The sequence below is a fragment of the Fusarium falciforme genome, chromosome 2 (genome assembly GCF_026873545.1).
Source record: "Fusarium falciforme chromosome 2, complete sequence".
In the NCBI taxonomy this organism is placed as follows: Eukaryota; Fungi; Ascomycota; class Sordariomycetes; order Hypocreales; family Nectriaceae; genus Fusarium; species Fusarium falciforme.
The window spans coordinates 3,741,214-3,763,460 of record NC_070545.1 but is presented as its reverse complement, the minus strand read 5'-3'; the positions used below and the strand labels follow the sequence as shown (position 1 = coordinate 3,763,460).

At 53.7% G+C, this 22,247-nt stretch overlaps 5 protein-coding genes across 5 annotated transcripts; 2 read left to right on the top strand and 3 right to left on the bottom strand.

The window, feature by feature from the left end:
- Positions 1 to 749: 749 nt before the first annotated feature.
- Positions 750 to 6,748, bottom strand: NCS54_00310000 (Hypothetical protein; the record flags this gene model as incomplete). The annotated part of the gene is made up of 3 exons (XM_053148685.1): positions 750 to 812; positions 884 to 6,233; positions 6,285 to 6,748. The coding sequence occupies 3 exons, from the start codon at positions 6,746 to 6,748 to the stop codon at positions 750 to 752; spliced, it is 5,877 nt and encodes a 1,958-aa protein (XP_053004660.1).
- Positions 6,749 to 8,495: 1,747 nt separating this feature from the next.
- NCS54_00309900 (Hypothetical protein) lies at positions 8,496 to 10,187 on the bottom strand (the record flags this gene model as incomplete). Its single annotated transcript, XM_053148684.1, has 1 exon — positions 8,496 to 10,187. One exon carries the CDS (start codon positions 10,185 to 10,187, stop codon positions 8,496 to 8,498), a length of 1,692 nt encoding a protein of 563 aa, XP_053004659.1.
- Positions 10,188 to 14,782: 4,595 nt separating this feature from the next.
- On the top strand, positions 14,783 to 15,991 carry NCS54_00309800 (Complex1-LYR-dom domain-containing protein; the record flags this gene model as incomplete). The annotated part of the gene is made up of 2 exons (XM_053148683.1): positions 14,783 to 15,010; positions 15,062 to 15,991. 2 exons carry the CDS (start codon positions 14,783 to 14,785, stop codon positions 15,989 to 15,991), a joined length of 1,158 nt encoding a protein of 385 aa, XP_053004658.1.
- A 276-nt stretch (positions 15,992 to 16,267) lies between these two features.
- Positions 16,268 to 18,604, bottom strand: NCS54_00309700 (Protein kinase domain-containing protein; the record flags this gene model as incomplete). The annotated part of the gene is made up of 2 exons (XM_053148682.1): positions 16,268 to 18,398; positions 18,462 to 18,604. The coding sequence occupies 2 exons, from the start codon at positions 18,602 to 18,604 to the stop codon at positions 16,268 to 16,270; spliced, it is 2,274 nt and encodes a 757-aa protein (XP_053004657.1).
- Positions 18,605 to 19,969: 1,365 nt separating this feature from the next.
- NCS54_00309600 (BZIP domain-containing protein) lies at positions 19,970 to 21,903 on the top strand (the record flags this gene model as incomplete). The annotated part of the gene is made up of 3 exons (XM_053148681.1): positions 19,970 to 20,121; positions 20,190 to 21,748; positions 21,803 to 21,903. 3 exons carry the CDS (start codon positions 19,970 to 19,972, stop codon positions 21,901 to 21,903), a joined length of 1,812 nt encoding a protein of 603 aa, XP_053004656.1.
- Positions 21,904 to 22,247: the final 344 nt, after the last annotated feature.

Sequence of the window (22,247 nt, the reverse complement as noted above, 5' to 3'; positions counted from 1 at the left end):
TTCTCGAGTACGCTTTAGGAAATCACCGAGCGTCTAGACGACCGACTACAGTCGAGACAACCTACCCTGGAAACGACGTTCCCCTCCATCGACTGTGATTCTTTCACGAGGCAGAATAATCTAGCCCTGGCGTCCTCGTTTGTACACCGCATCACATTCATCTCATCTCTACAACACGAAACTCCATTGATACGGTTTCGAACCACGCTATCCAGCAAAACTTACATGGATGCTTCTGATGATCGACCTCACCAGTCAAAGTTTGCCACGAGACCCGGTTTAACCCCTTACACTGCCTTCGACAAGCCCTCTCTTGACATCAGGTGAATTGCCACAAAACCGCCTCACCGCCAGGCCAAGTCAAGGACTCCAGTGTTAGCATATAGCGTGAGAAATAGCGTCACGTCTGACAACTCATCCCCTCCACCCAAACCAGGTAGATCCCGAACCGGTGCACTGGGTCTGTCAAGTACACTTCAGAATCCGTCCAACATCGGGGCGGGATTAGGCGCTGGGGACTCTTGTATCATGGCGCTTACTTTTTGGTATACAAGGTCTATCAAAAGGGCCGTCCGTAATAAGATTACAGAGGCGGTGCCAAAAGGAGTATCCGGTCTCCGCCAGGATGTAGCACCACACATCTCTCACCGACCTGCATCGACCGGCCTGGGGCACAAGTCCGCGTCCAACGGACATGCGTCAACTATGCTACGAGGTTGAACTCGAATCCTCCCTGGGGCTTATGCGCATTAGGCAAAGTAACTCTTCCACAACACTCCCTCCAGGTCCTCCAGTTGCTCAGAGGTAAAGTACTGCACGTATCGGTTAGCAAATCTTATATGCAGCAAGAGCCACTCCGCAGAGCAGCGAGCATTCAACATACCTTCTGATCCACCGTCCAGCTGTCCTGTCTGGTCTTCTTGAACTCGCTGAGGATGGTCTTAGTAGCTTTACCCACCACTCCAGGATCAGCGGCGGCTCTTCGAGCGAGCAGCGCAAGCACCTCTGGCATCCACTCAGGAGGCGGGGTAGCATAGGGGAATGCCTCGATCAAGGCACCCAGTCCAAGGACCGCAGCGTGCCTCCTTGTGATTTGCTTGTGCACGTCAACCGGGGTGTCGGTGCCGGGGAGATGGCGGCCCCGTTTTGGCATTGGGTTGCGTTGCAGCTCATCCTCAAAACGAGCCTTGAGGTGTGCGATCATGGGATCACGGATGCGGCGAGGTGAGCAGCGGATCATGCCTGCAAGTGTGGTGGATGCGCATGACCGCACTTCAAGCTGCGGGTCGCCCAGCATGTCGGAGACAGCGGTGAACAGCGCTTCTCTTTGGGCGCTTCTCGTCAGGAAGATACGTCTGAAGTAGATGACCTGCATGTTGACTAGGGCACGCAGCCGTTGGTGCCAACTCGTCGACGTCTTGCCGATTCGGATCAGGGCATCAATGAACTCCGAGTCCTCTCCATCTCGGAAGGGGATGTTTGGCAAGTGACGGTAGACATGGTACGCCAGTCTCATAAGTTCCGGGTCTTCCTTCACGTCCATCATGTGCAGCAGCTCTTCCATGAAGGGGCTGGGGAAGAACGGCACCATCTGGATGCACTCGTGCGACGATAGGGTGCAGTCGAGCCACATCAGCACCGTCTTGGAACCCGAAGTGTACGAGCATGGCGTTTGCTGGCCAGGCGTTCTCTCATGTCGCCATTTCTCCAAGCGGGAAAACACATCCTTGATCGTGGCTGTGAACTCCTCGGTGGGTTGGTAAGGCCGGATACCAATCGATGAGGCAGCCTTGTTCTCATCCAGGAGTTTGCTAACGTTCTCAAACGACTCGTGGTATCGAGTCTTGTAAATAACCGACAGTACTCGCCCGATTGCCTCGCGGACTGCCTTGTACGGGTGGTCGATGTGTGCAAGGAAGTCGTCAAGGATTGGCTGTTCGTGTCGGAAGTGCCAGCCGCCGTCTGCGACAATAAACTCGAGCAGTTGAACCTTGGAGGACTCCTTGAAAGCAGCATTGGACGTCATATCGAGTCGGAATGATCGCAGTGCATCTACAATCTCATGTGATCGCCGGGGATCCTTAGAGTCCAAGATTAGGTGAAGGCAGGTAAGCCAGTATTGCAGGTTATCCGGTGTCAGGTCGTCCGCAAAAATCTTGAGCATCATTGGGGCGGCGTACTCCCACACGCGGTTGCGAATCTCTGGTGGATCATCGCTGGAACCTGCAAGCAATGCACCCAAAATTTCCGATGTTGCGCGATGTTGATGCTTGTCGTTGCCATCACCAAAGACATCCTTGACCAGCTCTTTGACGTCCTCCAGCGTGACCACCGTCTTGCCGTAGTGCATCAGGTCAAAGACATGCATAAGGAGGTACACGTTGCTCATGCGGAATCTATCAGTCGTAGCGTCGCGAGGTTCCTGTTTCAGGTAGTCAAAGCACTGAGATAGCCACTCTCGGTTCAAGATCTGGCCCATCTGGTCCCGCAGCGCACCCTCTACTCCGTCGTAGCTATCGAATGGGAGAGGCTTCGCTCGGTAGGCGGTAAACTTCTTCCCCCAGACGAGCCAGCCAGGATGGTCAGCATCAACCATGTACGCCGCGTCTTGAGGCTGCTTGAAAGACTCGAGGAAATTGTGAGTAAATTCCTCGTCGCCCTTCTTGACTTGGACTTGAACCCGGTTCCGGTCACCGACCTCCTTTTCGAGGAGGTAGTTGCGATACTCGTGCCCATAGACCGCGCGCATATCAACGGCGGTAAAGACCGAAGTGAAAGCGTTCAAGTAGTAACCTCGCAGACCGGGGTGAGGATCGTTCGTTCCGTTGGCCACAAGGTCAACAAACTCGGCCGGTGCCAGGGTGTGGAATCGGAGGCACAGATTTGTGGCAAAGATGGCGCACCGTGTAGCGATCTTCCAGTGAGCCCCCTTGGCGCGTTCCGTCAACTCCAGTCCCAAATTCGCCTTGGAGTCCTCCACCCTCTTTCGGCGCTGCAAAATGAATTGGTGGCGCGTCTCGATGGCTGCCGACACGTCTCCTGCAGGTTTGATAGTGTCGAGCAGAACGTCGTCTACAATGATCATGCGCTCAAAAGGCTTGCCAAAGTCGATGAGGGTGTACAATGCGGATGACCCAAGATTCTGAATGGAGGGCTTATCGATGCCTGCAGTCTCAATGTACAGACGCATAGCTTCGGGAGCAAATCGCCAGTCCTTGAGAAGGGTCCTGAGCAGGGATGTGAATAGGAGGGTGTACATTCCGCCTTTGATACGATCATGATCGTTGGTCTCAATTGCTTTCCGCAATCCCTCAAGAATGACAGGGATGACCAAAGGCTTGCTGCCGATGAGAGACTTCAATGACGAATCCTGCGCGCTCTGCGCGACTCGTCGTACATCTGCATAGAGCGACAGACTCGACTCGGCAAGGTCGAGCAACAGGCGCTTATCCAATTCACTCTTCTGTCTTGACGAAGCATTGTGCTTTCGGCGCAACAGCTGGTATGCCTCTGCGCGCTTGATGAGCAGAGGTCGCGGGTAGACCTTTCTGAGTCCCTTGATCTTGAAAGCAGCAATGTCCGACTTGTAGAGTCGTACATGCCTCTCCAGGGGGTGGGCGGAACGTTCAATACCGACATCCGTGATCCAGGTTCGATAAGCAGCATAAAGAGCAGTGAAGGAGTTAACATCATCCTCTTGGTTCTCATTCAGGAATGAGTGCGTCTTGGTGAGAAGGTGGCCCAGCTCCTCACGCAGGTCGTGGATCTTGCGGTAGGCTGGGTCACTCGACTTGAGGACATAGCCTGCCTTGTAGCGGAACTGGGGTCGAAGTTCTTCATCCTCAGCCACCTCAGCAAGGGGGTCTTCGTCGATCATCATCTCGTCGTCATCCTCGCGAGCGACATCATGGTCTTCCTCAGTGTTGCCAGTCATGATGCCGGCAGCACGCTCGGGGTCGAACATGGTAGCCATACCGGACGTGACCAGTCTGATCTGCTGCATTAGTCGAGAAACTTCATCGGACCATTCTTTGTTTTTTCCTGTCCTGCTCACTGGTGGGTTATCACTCATCAGTAGTTCTAGCTGGTCCTTGGCGGTCTTGGTCTGCGACGCAAACAGCTCAACAGCAAAGTCGATCTCGGCGGGTGAAGGCTGGTGCCATCGGATGGTTAGATCGTTCGGGGCGGTTGTTTTGCCCCAGTCATCAACATCGATGCCGCGCTTGATGACTTCGGGCTCATACAAAGCGTGGTCAATGGGGTATGTGTGAGTCAAGTTCAGGAGAAGGTGATGAATGTAGTTCGAGACCAGGATGGTGGGCAGACCACGGCATTTCTCCTGCATGTAGTCCGCAATTCCAAGGAGATCGTCCTTGTACTTCAGGACTTCACTACCAACATGGACGACAGCCATTGCCAACATGCTAACATACCATACAAGGGCTCGGTCCCTGGGTAGATACTCTGTACCGCTGCTTCGGTCAGATGCAGCATTGTTGAAGTCAATCTCGTTGCGGATGTTGACCACCAGCATAGGGATGAAAACCTTGAGCGTCTTCTCAGGGTTAACCTTACACAGCGCGTTGAGGATCCAAGCCATCGCATCTCTGGCCTGGTGGACAACATGGCTTGACACAAATGTTGCAACCTTTTCAAGAGCCATGTCGAAAAGCTCAGGAGACAGTGATGCAAACAATGGCGACAAAGCAGCCGGCAAGGCGTTGATGACGTTGTCCTCAGGAGTGCCCCCACCACGAACCAGATTAGCGTCTGGTAGGTTCTCTAGCAAGGTAAAGACCTTGCCCAACAACGTCAAAATGAACTCGCCAAATCCTGTAGTTGAGGATCTGAGAATATTCGCCTCGTCTTCGTCGGTGAGCTCGTTCTTGTAGTCAAATTTGACATTCTGCCCTTCGCGTTCCATACGCTCCATCTCACCTTGAACCCATTGCATGGCTAAGGTGGTGTCGTGGATGTGGCTGCCCTCTTTGACCAAGGGCACCATGGGAATGCTGAAAGCAACGCTCTGAATGAAATTGAGTGTGTATTGTGTTTTATTTAGGTCGTTGGCGTCGATTCCTGGCAAGGCAAGAGCCAAGAGCGCGGTAATGTGGCAACGATATCCCTTGAGCTTGGACATGATGTTCGCAATCATCTGCAAGCCGTTCAAGCTGGATGTAGTTCTGTGGACCTCAACTAGGCCCTGAAGACTGGGATAGAACCTCTGCAGGGCGCCCGGCAACACCAAGTCAGGCTCGAGGTAGGCAAGGCCCTGGAGGGCGCTGTAGTAGTAGTATGACACGCGGCTGCTCTTGGAAAAGAGACCCATGAAGGTCACCTCCTTCAGAGACGAGACGAAGCGTTTCTTCAGCTCAGCGTTGATCTTGCGATCTTCAGGGAGATCCAATTCGCCACTTTGCTCACGATTCCATCGCGAGACGAAGGCTTCAGTCAGGTATAATGTAAGCTGGCCCAACATCGTGGTCCAAGAGCCTTGGTTCGAAGGATGGAAAAAGGTGTCGATGGACTCCATGAAGCCTTCCAGGCTAGTCATGATCGAATCGTCGCCCTGCAGGCTGGCGGGGGACAAGGAGCTCACAATCAAGCGAGAAATCATGTAGGCCACAGGATACTTCTTCTTGTCCTTCTCCACATACACGCCTGCGCCGGACAGATAGTCCAAGGGGGTGTATGGCGAGTTAGCCTGACCCACAGGTATTTGTGTGAGCCGGAGAATGGCTGTGAAGATGAGGTCGGACTGGTCCTTTGTGAAAATGCCATGGCTACCGAAAGGCACATGGGAGCAGTGCATGTGATCCCGAGCGAGACGGGAAAAGAGGTCGATGAAGAAGACATCAAATGCCTTAGAACGGTTGATGATGGACCACAGGTGGAAGAGCGTGGGGAAGAAGTCGCTTGGTTGTGATTGGTGCTCGCTGACAGGAGCGGGATGGCTAGGGAGGAGCGCATTCAGGACGCCCACGACAATGAATGCGTTCGGTAGCTCGTTCACACTGAAGTACGGCAGAAATTCCTCCAGCATAGCCCGGCGCTCGGCGGGGTCAAAGTATGTGTGCGCATGAGTGCACAGCTTAAGCAGCTGCTTGGCTGATCGTTTGCGGTTGCTCTGGTGCGCGGGGACCTCAGAGGGCAAAACCCAGGCCTTGATCTCATTCCAGAGGGGCCTCCAGTCGAGGACAAGGTCTTCGCCAGGCTTCAAGTAGTGGTTCTTCCTATCAATGAATCAGTATCCATCGCATGCATTACATGGCCATCGTACGTACCTAGTTAGTGTCAAGACCATACGTAGGAAGCGGTCCGAAGCTGTCGCGTCCAAGCCTGGGGCGAGAGCAAGCGAGTAGTAGAGCTTCGCCAGCTTCGCCCTTTGCTCCCTCGTCATCTCAAACTTGAGATTGAGCCAGCCCTGAAGCTCTTTGGTCCAGTGGAGGGCGCCAGGAGAGAAGTCCTCTGCGCGAACGGCGATGTAGAGCTGCTTAAGAATTCCCTGCAAGGCGGCATCGCGCTGAGCTTCCTCCTCTACCTCGAATGGCAGCTGCTGGAAGTAGGCAAATGTTCGAGGTCGGTAGCGTTTCCTATCATCTTCGTCGGTCTTCGGGTAAGGGATGCCGGGAGATGTGGCTCGTGAGATGGGCTCATAGGGCATGAAGTTTGCAAGCAGATTGGCTCCTGTGGTGGGCGGCATGGAAGCATGGGCTCCCGAAGGCCGGGGCCCGATGTTCTCGTCCATGTCGGCGCAGTGTTGGACGGATCGAGGGTCGTAATCGGCGGTCGGCGATGCAGTCGGCTTCTATACCGTCGCGGGCCCGTGTCCGGCTCCTCACGAGTGGGTTGCCGAAGCTTTGCAGCAGGGCCAGCGGGAATGGCCGAGTGCGGCAACACAGCTCAGAGCGCAGCACAGCTCAGCTCAGCTAGGCTCAGCTCGGGCGGTAAGTTTATTCTGTCGGCGGGCGAAATAAATGTCGAATGCGCATCGATACTTGCTCGGCTAGAATAGAAGACGAAGTAGGTAGCATACAGCAGCGCTGGGGAGGGCAACGATGCTTGATGGAAATGCGGAACGGAAAGTGAAGAGTTGAAGAATGGGAGGGGAGGAGTTGGAGGAACGAGGAGCGTCGTAGATGGCCCTGGTCGGCCTGCAGTGATGATGGATGATGCCAGCAGCAGCAGCCTAGGCGGGCACACACTCCAGCGGAGGGTCCATTTTTTTCTGGGGCAGCGGTGCCCTCGACCAGTGGGCCCTTGCTCACTCCAGGCCTTCTGGTTCCGGAGTTTTTAGTGAGTTAGCGGCGGATGACCCCACCTAACGCCCTGAGCTCCGGGAGGCTTTGTTCATGGCTGGGGCCAGCAGTGAAGCTGTGTGTCTTGGATACCTCGTCCGTCACGCCCAGAACGCTGTACCTCCCGTATTGTATACTTGGATCTGTGGCGTGTTTGACTGGCCTGTGCCTCTGATCACAAAGCCCCGTTCTCTCGCTCAATCACGGCAAGCGAGATCCTCAGCAACGCCAGCACTCAGGCTATCACCAAGATGTGCCTGTCTGTGATACCAACAACGAGTAGCAATCACATCTCGCAATGCGGTTGACGAAGGCTACATACTCTGTTTCTCGCCCTTTCTCGACCCTTCCACTGCCACGGATCGCACCCAATCACTACTGCCATGAACAGGTGGAAAGTCGGGATACCCAAGGCATTGGGGCCGTGTTGTCATCGACATGAACTCCACCGTAGTCCAATGAGACGTCACGTTGGTTTCCCAAATAGCTGGCTTACATCTCATGTCTCAAGAATGACCACTTTCAGTTCCTGGGTGGCTTTTCAACCGCCTCATTTATCACGTCGTGCCTTGGCATCGCAAAGAAGCAAGGCTTACAAACGGAGATCTTACGGGAACTTGATTGGAGACAGCAACAAGTCCACGGCGTTACCTGAGCTTTGAAGTATCTCTACAACATACGCAAGCTCCTCCTGCCTTGCACGTGCATCCCCAGAGTACTATGCCGATAACTATTGTGCCGCTCTGACAGACTGCGCGTCTCCGTCACTGCCTGGGGCGAGGCGCGTGAGATGGTCAGGCACCTTAGTGCAGGAAGACAAAGAAACGCCCGTACGACATGCAGGCGGATTGGCGGCAACTTTGCGGCACCACAGACGCATCCTCGAGGAGAGCGGATTTGTGGCTGGCTTCCACCTAGGTATCGTGCATTCCAGCTCTTCACTCGGCCGGCGTCTGGGCCCCGGCCCCTCACTGGGCAAACGGCGGGGGAGGCCCGAGTGACTCCGGAGAGACTTGTTGCCCCACTCGGCCATCCGTCTCGGATCGAATTGCCTGTTCTGTGGAGATTCCGGCAGGGCATAGAAGGCATAGGGGAGTGACTTAAAACAGAGACGACTGAGACTTGCAGCTAGTTGATTGGAATTTACCCAAAATGAGGGCTTGGTTATATTAATGTTACATGACCTTGACCGGTACCCTAGTATTCTAATTTATATTTAAGAGAATCTTCAACTTGTGCCTGGGAGTTGCTCCTCCGGCGGAAGATCTTGTTCGCAAATTGACGCATACTGACACTCATGCGCCGTGAAGGCGGCTTATCAATGTCAAAATCGAGGCTATCAAGTGGTGGTCGTCCGTCCTCGCTGGCTCGCGGTACCACAAATCTCTTCACGAAACCAGCGTTGGAGGACATGGACCTTCGGCGCCCGGGAATTTCCGAGGATGAGCTGTCCATAGAGCTTCCGGGAGGGCTTGTGTTTGCGTGCTGCACCTGGTGTATGGGGTTGACAGCAGCGAGGTTGGGTCGAGCAGGAAAGGTTTGGGCCCTCGGCGGGCCTGCGTTACTCGGTGTGCGCTTTTGCAAGGTTGACGGCGCTCTGCAGATTGCCGAAGCTGGCCATCCGGTGTGTCGCAGGTTGACCCATGAAGCCGTGGCAACCATTAATAGTTTGATGTCCTCTGGGACCACCTTAGTCAGACGTGATTGGATCTCGGGTGGGTTAGATACGATCCAGTCGCTGGCCAACTTGGGGTCCAAGGGAGTACACCGCGTAGGAGGGTATCGACCACTTGAGGTCGACATGGTGTTGTAAGTATCGAAAACGTCCAGCGTGTTCGACATGAGAGAACCCATGATCGGGTGTCTTCGCGTATCAGGGTGTATCATACTGAAAGTCCATTTAACATCTGATGGAACTGGGCTCGGTGGAGGTGTTTGATCGCCGTTTGCAGGAGGTGGTGTAGTTACTGGCGTAGACGACTTCTTAACCCATCGCGCTGTGCTAATCCGGCCTCGCTCATCCACTCCGATAAATTCATAAGAACCATTAGCCATGCGGCTTGACTCCCAAGTCGACCCGTCTTCCATGGTTATTTCAGCCGAGTCGTCGCCCATGTGTGGCAGGGGACTGATAACTGCCACAACGTCCCTCTGGTCAAGCGAATCCTCAGAATCAAGAGAACCTGGAGTTGTGGGTGTGTCGTAATCCTCGCTACGTACGATAAGGAGGTCATTAAGACCAAGCACGGGCTTGGCACGGAACAAACAGGGACATCGCTTTGCTAATCGAGGAACAATAAGGGGTCCTGAAATCAGGCTTGAAGGGAGGACATCAAAAGCAGGAAGGGCGCGCTTCTCGCTCAGCTCCTGCAGCTGGAGAAGCAATCGTGGGCGAACCTGGACCAGTCGGCGTTGCTTGGCCCCTGGTCGAGGAGCTGGATGGGCGAGCAGAAACTGTGTTGATCTCCTGAGAGAACGCTTTCTTCTCCTTCTCCGACTTGCAGTAGAGGAGTCGCTTAGCTCGCCCACATCTGAGCAGCCTTCATCTTCGCTCTGTACTTCCGAAGGAGGTAGATCGTCATCGGTCTCAGGCTCGCGAAAGCGAACGGAGAGCTCTCTTCGGGGCATGTATTCGGACTTGGGTCGGGACCGGGACGTTCGACGAACTGGAGTTACTGATGTGATCGAGGGGGCCTTCTCATGATATGACACAGGCCGGGCTGGGGGTGCAGGCGAGGCTGCTGGCACCGGTGGTCCTGTGACGTCGGCGTCCGAAGGCCTTCGAAGAGCGGATCGGAGGAAGGGCAATCGTCCGGGAGGAGCTTGTGTAGATGATCGGTGTGCCGAGTACTCGTGGCCGTGTAGGCTGGCGCCGGAATGCAGAAACATGGTGGCCTAGCCAGTTCTGCTCGAGTTCATGCAACGGCTCGATCCAGGTTATATACTGGGATAGCTTCGGGAGACGAAGCCCCTTCTCGAGTCGACTTGAACAAACGATAGCTGAGTGTGGGTGAGGGTGTTGAAAGACCAGACGAAGTGAGGCAGGCTCCGGGACTATATTTGTTTGGCCAAGTTCGAGAGCCGAGCACAGACGGAGCCGAATCAAGGAACACAGGAACCAATCTGGTGGGATATCAAGCCAGGGCAGGAAATGGTCTGATATGACCAGGATATGTGAGATGGAGACAGGATGGGAGAAGTCGGACCCCCGTGGACGCTAGCACTTGGACAAGACACAGGCCGGTCGGTGAAGGGATGGTGTAGAAGGCGAGAGGGAGAGATCTCAAACAATATCGAGGGACGAGTAACACAATGAGTAACTCGGTGAGATGAGACGAGACCACTGCGACAAGGACGAAGAGGTTACGTGAGAAGCGGCTCGAAGAGTGATGAATATGATGGGAGCTGATCTGATCGCGTGGGGCCTGGTGTTTGAAAGTCAGCCTTCGATGGAAGCGGCCTCAGTGAATGATGAATGATTATGAATCTCTGCAGGCCGCGCAGGGCTGGTCAAGGCCGCAAGGAGGCATGGTCGCATGGGTAAGGGTAAAAAGAATACGGTCAAGACCGCCAGGGGTGGGAGCGGTGGAAGATGCGTGGATGTACCGTGGTAGACGCGACCATGGGCAGATCCAGGGGCGGCAGGGCGAGCAAGCTGGGGTAGGCGATGGCGCGCCACGACCGATATGGCCGCTGTGACGGCGCTGATGGGTCTGATAGTTTCGCTTCGTGGCCGGGGATAGAGCGGTCAACCGTCAGGCACAGCTCAACGATGCTGCACGACTCCATCCGCTAATCAAGAGCTGGGCCAGGGGGTGTCGAGAGAGCGGCGCCGGGGAGAGGTAGGCCGCAGACACGCGATGACAGGGGGCAAAGACGCGGGCGACTTACGGATTGGTACGTGTGCAGCCGCCGAAAGACGGATCTCAGCGGGAGAGAGCGTGATGGTTTTCGTTTTGCTGGGCTGGTATCGAGAGGTTGGGGGAGATGAGAGAAAGAAATTAAGAGAGATGAGATGAGGAGAAGGAGGACGACGAAATGGTGTAGTAAGAGGCTCGGAAAGGGTGGTATCCGTAAGCTGGAAGGGAATGAGGCCGCCCTTTGAAATTGTTGCGATCTGCGCTGCGGCTAGGGATTGGATATTAGATGGCGACCTCCAGCTCCAGCTGTACCCAAGCTCGCGGCTGTTCCTGATTGCCTGGTGGTCTGTTTCTCTTGACGACTTCCAGGATGTCTTTCGATTATTTGGTTGGTTCCCCAGGTGGTTACCGTTCTTGGATCCCGGTTCTATTGATGTTTGTTTTGTTTGCTTCTTTGCTCATAAGGAAGAAAAAAAAGTTTGAGCCTGTTCCTTAATTACGTCTTTGTCGCGTGTTAGTCGACGTCCGTGTCACCAGGCACGCCCTCCTATTCAGCAACCCAGTCTCCTGGTGTCCGGACGGGAAGGCTGGGGGGCTTTTGTTGGTCAAGGGAGCTAGGTACGAAGACGAAGCTTCATCTAAGCTCGTCTTGTTGAGGGCAACAAACGATGAGAGGAGGCGGGAAACACCCTGTCGCCCTTGGGTCTTGTCCTTTTATTCCTACTGGGACCAAGTGTCAAAGCAAACCTGGTCCATGATAATCATGGGATGATTTTTTCTTCTTTTTCCTTCTCCCGTCCCTTCCAGTCGGGTACGTACCTAGTAGCTTAGTGAGGTGGGGTTGTGGGACCCGTGGACATTGCCGACCACCCACTTCCACTTCCGTCATCTCGAGGAGAAGAAAATCCACTGCCATTGACTCTGGCGCTGGCAGCTGGCGGAGAGCTCACCTGAGACCGCTGGAGGTTGGCTGCCTTGGCCCTGGGCGTTAGCTAACATCCAGGAGGTCTGGCCGTTGGCCATGCCGCCGGGACGATGAGGTGTCGTCTGTTCCATGGATCAATGCAAGCTGCGGCACCTCCCGTACAAGGCTGATCCGAGCTTCTTGGAGTGCCAACCCGAGTACGAGCTGGTGGCGAGCCAGTTTAATGAGAACATGATTCAAGGCTCGTGAGCACTTGCCAGTCATCGAGTGCCCCTTGGGATCATCGCGTGTCCTGCTTGAGAGAAACTAGCAAACATCAGCCTCCCGCAGACCCGGGAAGGACGGAGGCTAGAATCATTGGAAGTTAGCGCCAGCAGCACGCATTCATCAGTGGCAGCGCTCCACATTCCATTCCATCGGATGGATCGCGTGGATTTTGCGGTCAGAGTTGGGTTGGCCTCTTCCATTCAAGCCCGTTTGCCGCTCGCGTCTTGAGTAAGCGGATAGGTAGCGTTAGCAAGCATGAGTGTACGGTCCGTCAACTGCAAGATTTTCGACGGTGTTGCAAGTCTACTGGTGCGCGGGGTTTCAAGCTGGCTTCCTAATGGCCCATGCCGTCCAAGTTTGGAAGCCTTCTGGGCGATTAGCGGGGGACTAGGCTCTGTGTACTTGTTGGAGGTGAGATCATTTTCTCGAACGATACTGACGGTGAAGAGCCTCCCTCCCGAATACGCCAGGCGCAACGAGCCGCTCTGTCGCTCCCGTCTCTCGAGCAGAGGCCAATTGCCAGATTACCCACGCCCATGCGAACCATCGACAAGTCCTAACTCAAAAGAAACTCCCATCAGGACATACAGGGAAGAACAGTTCTTCGGCACCAGGACAACAGGCGACCGGACCAGTTCTCCGGGACATAGCGGTCGAGCCCGAAGCATCATGGATGTGAAGCTTGAGGATGGGGTTGACATGGGGTCATGGCACTATTGACATGGGTGTGAAAGCGCATACATACATCGTGCATATGTGTATCATGCCAACTCACACGCTGCAGACCGCCTGTCTGACATGGAAAACTGCCCAATTGCTAACTGACAAGACTAGGCCTGATGTTCTATACCCTGGTTTCTGGCGTTGTCGCTGTTTTGTTGGGGCAAAGCCTGAAGCCATCACCAATTGCACCAACACGAACTTCCAAATCCTTGTTCCATCATCAACGACCACGGAGCCAACTCGGAGAAACAGAACGCTGAAGTAATATCAACCAGCAAAAATAACTTCACGCAGCAAAAACATACAACAGCGGGGATTCGCTGGTCGTCACCGACCCAACTACTAATCCGCCCCTCACTGGCTTATCTATGGGAGAGCGGACGGGATCCCGAGTTCTCCAGTGGGTATGGTCGTATGTGCTTGGAGAGGTGAGAAACTGAGTCTAAGTAGACAGGGGGAAGACAAGCATATGGACTACATCGCGAGTGTAAACGATCAAGAACCGGATCGGCACTATAAGTGTATGTCCTCGGCTTCGGCGTCTGCAAGTCCGGGAATTAGTGAAAACCATTGTCTAACAGCAAGCATTCGACTTGCCGCCGGCCCTGGTTGCAGATCAAACATTTCTGATTTCTGATTAATGCCGCTCTTCAGCTTGACGGTCGCGGAATCTTCAACACCCCGAACCCGACGACCGAGGTCTGGCTTCATCAGCCAACCACCCCGCCAATGACTAACCTTCCAGTCATTCCGGTGCAAGCGCGCGGCTGAATCAAGGCCTGTATCTGGAACAAATGCCGGAATCAAGATCTGTCCTCGGCATTCTCGCTTGTCCGATCTTTGTCGAGTCGTGCGGATGTCTCGGTCTTGTTACAAGACCAAGTGGGCACGGAAAGGGAGTCAGTTTCTCGTGAAAGAGTCAACATTCTCCTCCTGACTTTTATCTTTGCTCTCAGGGAACTCCGGAACGTCTAAAATATCAGGGATAAATCACGAATTGATCTTCGCGCTGCCTGCAAAGAGAGTCACCTGGTGAGAAAATCTGTCTTTGTAGGGTAGCACCCAGCTGAGCCCTCATCAGCTCCCAATGCAGCCCTACCCATTAGCGTGGTTCTAACTATTTTCTTCCATTGATATGTAATGGGTGTCACCCCTTGACCAGGTAAGCAGAGTTGAGGGCACGTGGACTCGTCGATCACAAGTTATCACCTGCAACGTTGGAGTATCAACTGCGAATCCACTCGACATAGACATAGCCTTATTGTTGTGAAGGCATATTTGCGTTCACTACAGGAAGTCCTGCACAACTGTTAGGCAACTTAGATTTCGCGAAAAGACACAGGCCACTTCTTTCAAGACATATTCAGCTGATCTCTTCATGCAAACAAGCTAGAAGAAAAGTTGGAAGCCTTGGTTGGGTTGGCGGGTGGTAGTTGGGTAGAATCTGGGGTGTTGAAGGCTTAGTCATCACCGAAACATCGCAAAATCTCAAGCCGCATATCGGCCTTATGCTCATGGTACCAACGACGAGAAAGTGCAATTGAATCCTTCGCAAACTCGCGCCCACGGCAGCTGAGCTGAGATAACCTGTACCTAGCCAGACTCAGCTGTATTACGGGCGCGAACCCAACCCCTGCGGCCCACGAGGGCAATTATGCTCCAAGAGCATCACAACCGCCTTTAGCCCCTCCTCCAATACCATCGCCGTCATGTTTCGCCAACCGTTCGTCCCAGCGCGCAACTCGCGGCACAGAGTCGCCGCATTGGCATTATATCGTGCTCTAATAAAGACGGGAAAGAAAATTCCGTTGCCCAAAGACCTCCAACATCCCGGCCCGACGCATCCAATAGCCCACATTGTGAGGAAGCGATTCGTGAAGAATAAGCCACTTGCCAGCTTGAGGCTCGTGTATAATTCTATGGCTTCGGGATATAAAGTAAGCCATAGTCCAAGTTACTACTCTAGGAGCTACTAACACATCGTTTAGTTCCTCACATTATTGACGAGAGGCCAAACGACCGACAACCCTGAACACGCCCAGATCACCCAATTCCTACGACAACGAAACGAAGCATCAGCTCTATCTCGCTCTAGAGCCCCTCCTCCCTCGACAAGAAGACAAAACCCTCCGCTTTTGACAAAAGTCTCCCCTCCTGATGCGCCACCAGAATACAAACCTACAGTCCGACCCCTCCCCAAAACCGCCTTTGTAGGCGAGCGCAAAGTCCCCACAGTCGCCAACACGAGCGGAGGCCAAGTATTTCTACGGATTAAGAAACCACAACCTAGGGTTCTGTCAAGAGCCGTCGGCAGGAGGTCCAATCTATTTAGAAAGGACTTGTTGGCACTTTTAGACATCGAGGAGGAAAACCTTGGTTCCGCTGATGAAGAGGATCGGTGGGAATCCCTGATGAACAAGCAGCTGGCTGCCGAAGGGTTCCAGGACAAGGTCATTAGCGACGGCACGTTAGGGTCTTACCGCTGGAGTGAGCAGTTGTCAAAGTCATGGATCGAATCACAGCTTGACAGACGTTGGTCAGACTGGGTTGCCCGTGGCAAGGCAGTCAACGAGCTTGTTCAGCAAGAAAAAGCCTTGGCGAAGGCGGAGGAACGAATTCCACGTCCATCACCTGATGATACTGAAGCTGCAACTGCTGCGAGAGAAACTCTTGACAAGATTCTAGAGGAGGCTCGGCAGAAGGAGGCCGCACGGAATGAGGAAACAGAGACAAAGCCCTTCCAGGACCCGTTCATGGCTCCCTTGTGGGTGGAAAGGGTCCAGGAGCTTGAGAAACAGCAGATGTTTCAAGGCCAATTTGGGGGCAAGCCTAGAAAGGGTGGAAAGAAGCCGGATGAAAATTTCACGAGCAAGTTTCCCCTCGACGCGTTCGCAGCCATAAAGGCGTCTCGGAGGTAACGAGGGGCTGTAACTAGTTTTGTATAACATATACCCAGGATATTCGGCATGATGGGATGGAGTTGATAGGATGTTAGATAAAAGGCAAGGCAGTTTTTGATGGGGTACGATTACCCAGTATATTCATGCTTTTGGCTCAAGACGCCGTGTAAATGACAATGATATATGGATCCAAAATGCCAAACCATACCCTGAAGATGCAAACTTTTTCCATATTCATAAACATCGTAATGCTTGCCCATATATCCAGTGCAAGTATCTCATCAGGCTTTTCCATCAAGCTTGTTCCACCTCCAATTGCCTATTCGATCGATTTGACCTATTTGAGTGGGCGCGCGGTCTTCCGATCAACTTCCGAAGCGTCTCGCCCTCAGTTGCTACTTCAGCCCAACTCTTCTGGGACTGCTGCGAGTGTAAAGAGGGTCGGCGAGTATAATCCCCATAGTCACTGGCGAGATCTGACCGGAGCGTTCTGGGTGACGACATGGGAGAGAGTGGCATGGTGAGGGCCGGGCTGCTCGGTTCAGGGGTCGTTGGCCTCTGATCTGGCTGTGGGGGCAATCCTGGGAGTTGACCCCATTGAGGCACCTTGTTAGAATCCAGAGGAATGGGGTTGCGGTTCAGCGCCGGGCTGCCCTGTACGGGTGTTGGAGTTGTCTCGATACTGTTTCGAGAGAATACAGAGGACGCCATACTACTGTCCGTCAAGCTTTGATCGCGATTGAAGTTGGGTGTTTCGCTGCGGTTTGGCGTCACAGGGAGAGGAAGCTTCGAGCCGGATCCGCGAGATCGCAAAGTGTAACCCGACAGGTTAGTGATACTCGGTGACCTTGAGGTCGGAAACTCATTCGAGGCTCTGGGTGTCAAGTCGTTGAGGGGGCGGGGAGAAGAGCCATTCTGCGGAGCCTGTGGTGCTTTGCGATGCGCCGTGAAACGCTGCACCGAGCGAGACATGGGCTGGAGAGGAGGTCTCGGTGCTGGTGTTGTTGGCGTTGATCGTATTTTGGGCGACTTTTCTAGCTCGATGCTCGATGAGAGAGACAAAGTGCTGCTTCGAGCCGGTCTTGGCATCGTCGGACGTGGACTGTGGCCGGCACCCTTCCTCTTATCAACCTTTTCGGCCTCCAGCGTGTGGCATTTCTCCTCCATGCTCTTGAGCTTATTTTGGAGAGCGGTGATGGCCTGTTCATGCGCTTCACGTTCATGCTTGAGCCGAAGTTCGTATGTCTTGTCTCGTCCCTCGAGTTCATCTACCCTCTTCTTCAAGCGATCATTCTCCTTTCGAAGACTCGCCAGCCCCGCAAACTTGGCATCCCATTTATTCTCGACCCATGATATTGGTCGTTTGCAGCATTCGCCATGGTAGATTTGATGAATCCCACCCAGCATTGACAGCTTGTCGTCGATTTTGTCGGCATGTAGTCGACTCTTGGGGTTTGAGGTGATCATTCGAGAGATCAAGTTGACAATTGGTCTTGGTCTGACTGTTTCTTGGCCCTCATAAGTGAACATGAATGGGGGCGTGACCAAGGCATGAGAAGTGAGCTTCTCCAAGTGTGCCTTCAACTTCCTTTCCCGGTCATATAGTTGTTCCTCTCGTGACAGTTTATCGGGATATCTTAGTGCGTTATCGAAGTCCTCCAACCGGACGTTGTAGAGAACAGTCGCTATGTTGAGAAAAACGAGACCAAGGGAATAGATATCCGAAAACTGCATGCTAGAGCCATGTCCGGCGTAAAGCTCAGGCGCACGCCATCTTTCAGTTCCCGGCAAACCCTCTGTCATGGTTTGATCCTGTCCGCTGACGTCCTTTGAGATGCCAAAGTCGGCGAGGTAGACTCGGTCCGCTTTGAGGAGGATGTTGGATGGTTTGATATCGAGGTGCCTAACATCATTCCGATGGCAGTAGGCCATGGCGCGAGCAATGCATCCGACCACGCTGCGCAGATACTCAAGCGGGCATTTTGTTGCGGAATCGAGCACCTGATCTTCGGGTGTCGGCTCAATGGCGCTCAGGTCCTTGATGTCCAGATCATCTAGTCGCTTCATGATATCCTCGCGATCTCCATCGCCGAGTCGCAAAGACTCCAGGTCTTCCAAAAGTATGCTTAGGTTGCAGACAGCAACAGGCCAGATGAGCAAGCACAATTCGTGGCTTCGGGGCGCATAGGTGGCAACCAGTTTAACGATATGTCGGTGGTCGCCGAGCTTTTCCATGGTCAGGCACTCCTGGCGCAAATCGTCAATGGTGCGACCTCGTCGGCGAGTAATTCGCTTCCGCGCCAGGTAGACTGATCCATAGGTGACCTTTTCGACGCGACCGAAGGCGCCGAATCCTAGGTCGTCGAGTTTGGAAAGTTTTGTATCGAATCGCTTCGCATCGGGACCACTAAACAGAGGCTTATTTCTACCGCAATACGGTCAGCAACCTAGGCTCGACCCTCTAGGAGAACACCAATGGACTGCTCACATGCCCGGCCAGTTGTCGTCGTTGTCCCAGCCATCAATGATTCTCAGCTCCTCGTGTTCGCGCTCGATCGCCCATGGACGGCCATAATGTTGAGACGGGCCTACTTGCCCGACTCTAGTCCACCCGCGGGCCCAGTCGCCCATGGTTGTGTTGCAAAGAGACAGGCCAGTATCGACGGTGGGGGGTTAGAGGCGATTCGGAGGAAGTCTGGCGCGATCAAGATGAGATGGAAGCCATGACGGGACGGAATCGTCGAGCTCGATTACGGATGACAAGTAAAGGTACCAGACAGCACTCGAAAGATTTGATCGAGTTTATGACACGCGCCTGGCGAGAGTCGAGGTGAAGTTGGACATGGAGGGAAGAGTGAGGTTAGCTGTGGTGGAAGGATAGAATTGAAGACCCCGGTCGTCGCAAAGCGATGGATCATCGGCAAGCACAGACATGCCAGGCCATTTTTTGGCTGTCTTACCAATTGTTACCCTAGAGAGGCAGAGCAAGAATGGGTCTTTTCTCGAGCAAATGTCTTGCTCGCTAGGTAGGTATGCACAGGTCGGTGGCTTAGACCGAAAGAAGTTGGGTCTCTACGTGATTCGTACATCAATCTCTCAATCTCGTGCCATCATCACAGCCAAGACCTCCATTCAAATCATCAATATCCCCTGGAAGGCCTCCTCTCGTGGGACCAACGACCAACACTGCCTCTCCGGTGGGGGGCTCCCCGCGCCAGTCTCCTGGATCCGCTAACCGTTTAGGGCTGAGCCATCGCTAAGCCTCCGTCTCAGGTCCCCTGGCCGACTACAATGCTGTGTGTTCATGACGAGCTCAACCTACCTCAACGAGACGAAATTAAACGACTTGATCATATAAATAGAGAGCCTTGATATTGATTGAGTAAAAAAGAACCAGCCATTTGAAATTTTAGTAACTCTAACAACTCAACGGATATCCCCAGAATGTGAAGCCCTTACATCTCGGCCAACCATAGCGCCAATCTTGATTGATCATCCGGCCTCGCCAGCCAATGAAAGGCGTCTGTGGCCACTTTGGACCCGAGTCGATGGCACAGCCCTCCTTCAACCCCAACCCCAACTCCATCTCGAGACACGCTCACTCACATCCATTTCATCATTCTTCGGCTCCGCATCTCCCGTTCATCTCCACCCAGCAGGCGGGTGTACTGCCGGCAGGATCCCGGACGACCGACCCCGGCGCCGCCGGAGCCAGAGCGTCTCTACCTCAATCACTCTGTTCTGCTTCGCGCTACACCGTGAACTCGTCTGGAGCGCATACCTTACCACTGCTTGTGCCAACTGTCATCACTGACAAATACACGCGTGCTATTGTTGAACCACCCGCTGTGAACTCCGTTCTGTCGTCCTGAGCCATCAGCCATTCAACAGCTGTCTTGGACATCTGGACTTCAGTAACCCACCTCCTGACAGGCTGACACTAATACTCAACGTATCCCCGGATATTAACCTAATTTCATCAGGGCCTCATCCACCATGGTCGAGCCAGCCCAGTCTGAGCCCGAAGAGGCCCCAAGCCGGAAGCGCTCCAAGACCTCTGATGATAATGATGGAGATCGGAGCAAGAAGCGCTCTAGAGGCCGGCCTAGGTTGGATACCAAAGATGAGACAGCACAAGAGGCAAGTCTGTTCTGAGATCTTATGCAACTGGGAAACGGGTTGCTGCTTCCTTTAAAACCACAAACTAACATGGAAGCCAGCGCCGGCGTACCCAAATTCGCCTGGCCCAGCGAGCCTATCGCAACCGCAAAGACACTGCCATCACCTCCCTTGAACAAAAGGTTAGGGACCTTGAGCAGACCAATGAGGATATGGGCAAGGAATTCATGAACTTCTTTGACTTTGTCCTAGCTCAAGGGATGCTCGAGAATGCTCCAGAGGTTGCGCGACGCCTCAATGACACAACTCGCAAGTTCCTGTCTTTCACGCGCAGAAATGCCGACGATGCCCCCAAGGAGGCAAGCACTCCTGCTCCTGCTCCCACTCCTGTTCAAAGGGAGGCACAGGTCGAGGACCGCCCACAGGAGAGGCACGGCTCTGGTTCGGGCTCTTCTAGTGCACCGAGTGACGAGTTTGTTCCTTCAAACCCATCAGCCGCTGGTCCTGGTCCTCTGGAAACCCAACTCACCACTCCACCAAGTTTGGACCCTCTGCAGCAGCAACCGACACCGCCTGTTTCTTTGCCGTACGAAATCATCACCATGCCGACAGCAGAGAACGCAAGTTTCCCAATTTACGATACCCAGGCCTCAATCCCCTTCAGCCACAACCCGTTTACCTCACCACCGTACCCCGGAATCCCTTCGCCATCTTCATATGCATCCCACGAGCGGACTTTTGGTCGCCGCCTACAGAGAGCAACCGTCGAGGCTGGCCTCAGGCTGGTGTCGATGAACAACCCTCCTCCCCATCGTTACGCAGCGGTGTTTGGATTTTGTCTGTTGTTTGAGCCCAGGGAAGCCATCATCCGTCGTCTGACAATGGTGCTTAGCAAGTCAAGAAAAGAGACCTTGAACAACTGGAAGTATCCGTTCACAAATCTTGGTGGCGCGGGTACATTCTTCTCGGGCCCAGGAGGAAACGGGTCCCAGCCAGGCATGAACGTCCCTGCCAGCGAGATGCCTATTGGAAACCAAGGCTTACCGGAGCCTTTGAGGCCGCCAGAACTGACTGGCTTCTCGATGGGACCATTCAACTCAGAGACCGAGAGCATGAGAGATGACCGGATTGATGTTCGGATGCGGATGATGCACAAGGGTTTCGAGGGGGACTTCTTTGACCCCGATGAAGTCGAGACCTATCTTCGCCAACGAGGTATCATCATCCCCGAAAACGCAGACTTTGTCGATGCCGAAATCGACATTGGGGAATTTGACGGTTCCCCGAATCTTAGACCCAAACCCAACATGAACAACACTGCCAACAATAGCTTCTTTGGTGGCCCACAAATACCAACTTCTGGCCCAGAGCTTTTCACCATGCCTCAACAAGGCATGGGTGGCGCGCCTCACATGTGGTCAAGCAGTATACCAACAACTCTTACGCCTGGAACCTCGTCCATGACAACGACGTCTCTTATGGCCCCAACAATGGGCCATGACTTGGAATCGCTAATGCCGAGTATGCCGCCGCCTGATCAGCAATTTAACCTCGAATTGGGATCCTTCATGGACCCGTCATACTTCCCGCGAGCGTGGACGGACTCTAGCTGGATGAAGACCAAGGTGACGATTGATGTCAATCGACTTGTTGCTGGTATGTTTTACCTCATAAATCCCTTGGAAAAGCCAGCATGCTAACACTATTTAGAAATGACTAGCATGGCAGTTTGCTTAGGAAGGACACCAGGCTTGCGGCCCAAGGATGTTGACAAGGCAGTCAAATCCGCAATCGCATTGACGGGACAGTGATGTTCGAGCGAATTCTTATGAGCTGGCTTGATAGTTTAATCGCCTGAGCCTGGAGTATTGGGTCCATATAGATGGCGAAATTGGGCACCTGGATGGTGTTATTGAGTGTACCAAGTATCGGCGTCAAACCAGGAGGACAAGACCATGTATTCTATAGCAACGCGCACATTATACCCAGGGATACACACTATCCCGAGTGTTGGAACATGTGACTGGCTATTACTTTCTGTATCTGAGAGCACTCAAGTCTGCGATAGGTCGTTCTTGGCTCTAGACCGGGCTGTCAACTGATCTGGTCAGGAGTGGGGCTAGAGGTATCCAAGGTCACCCCAACCCTCTTTGAG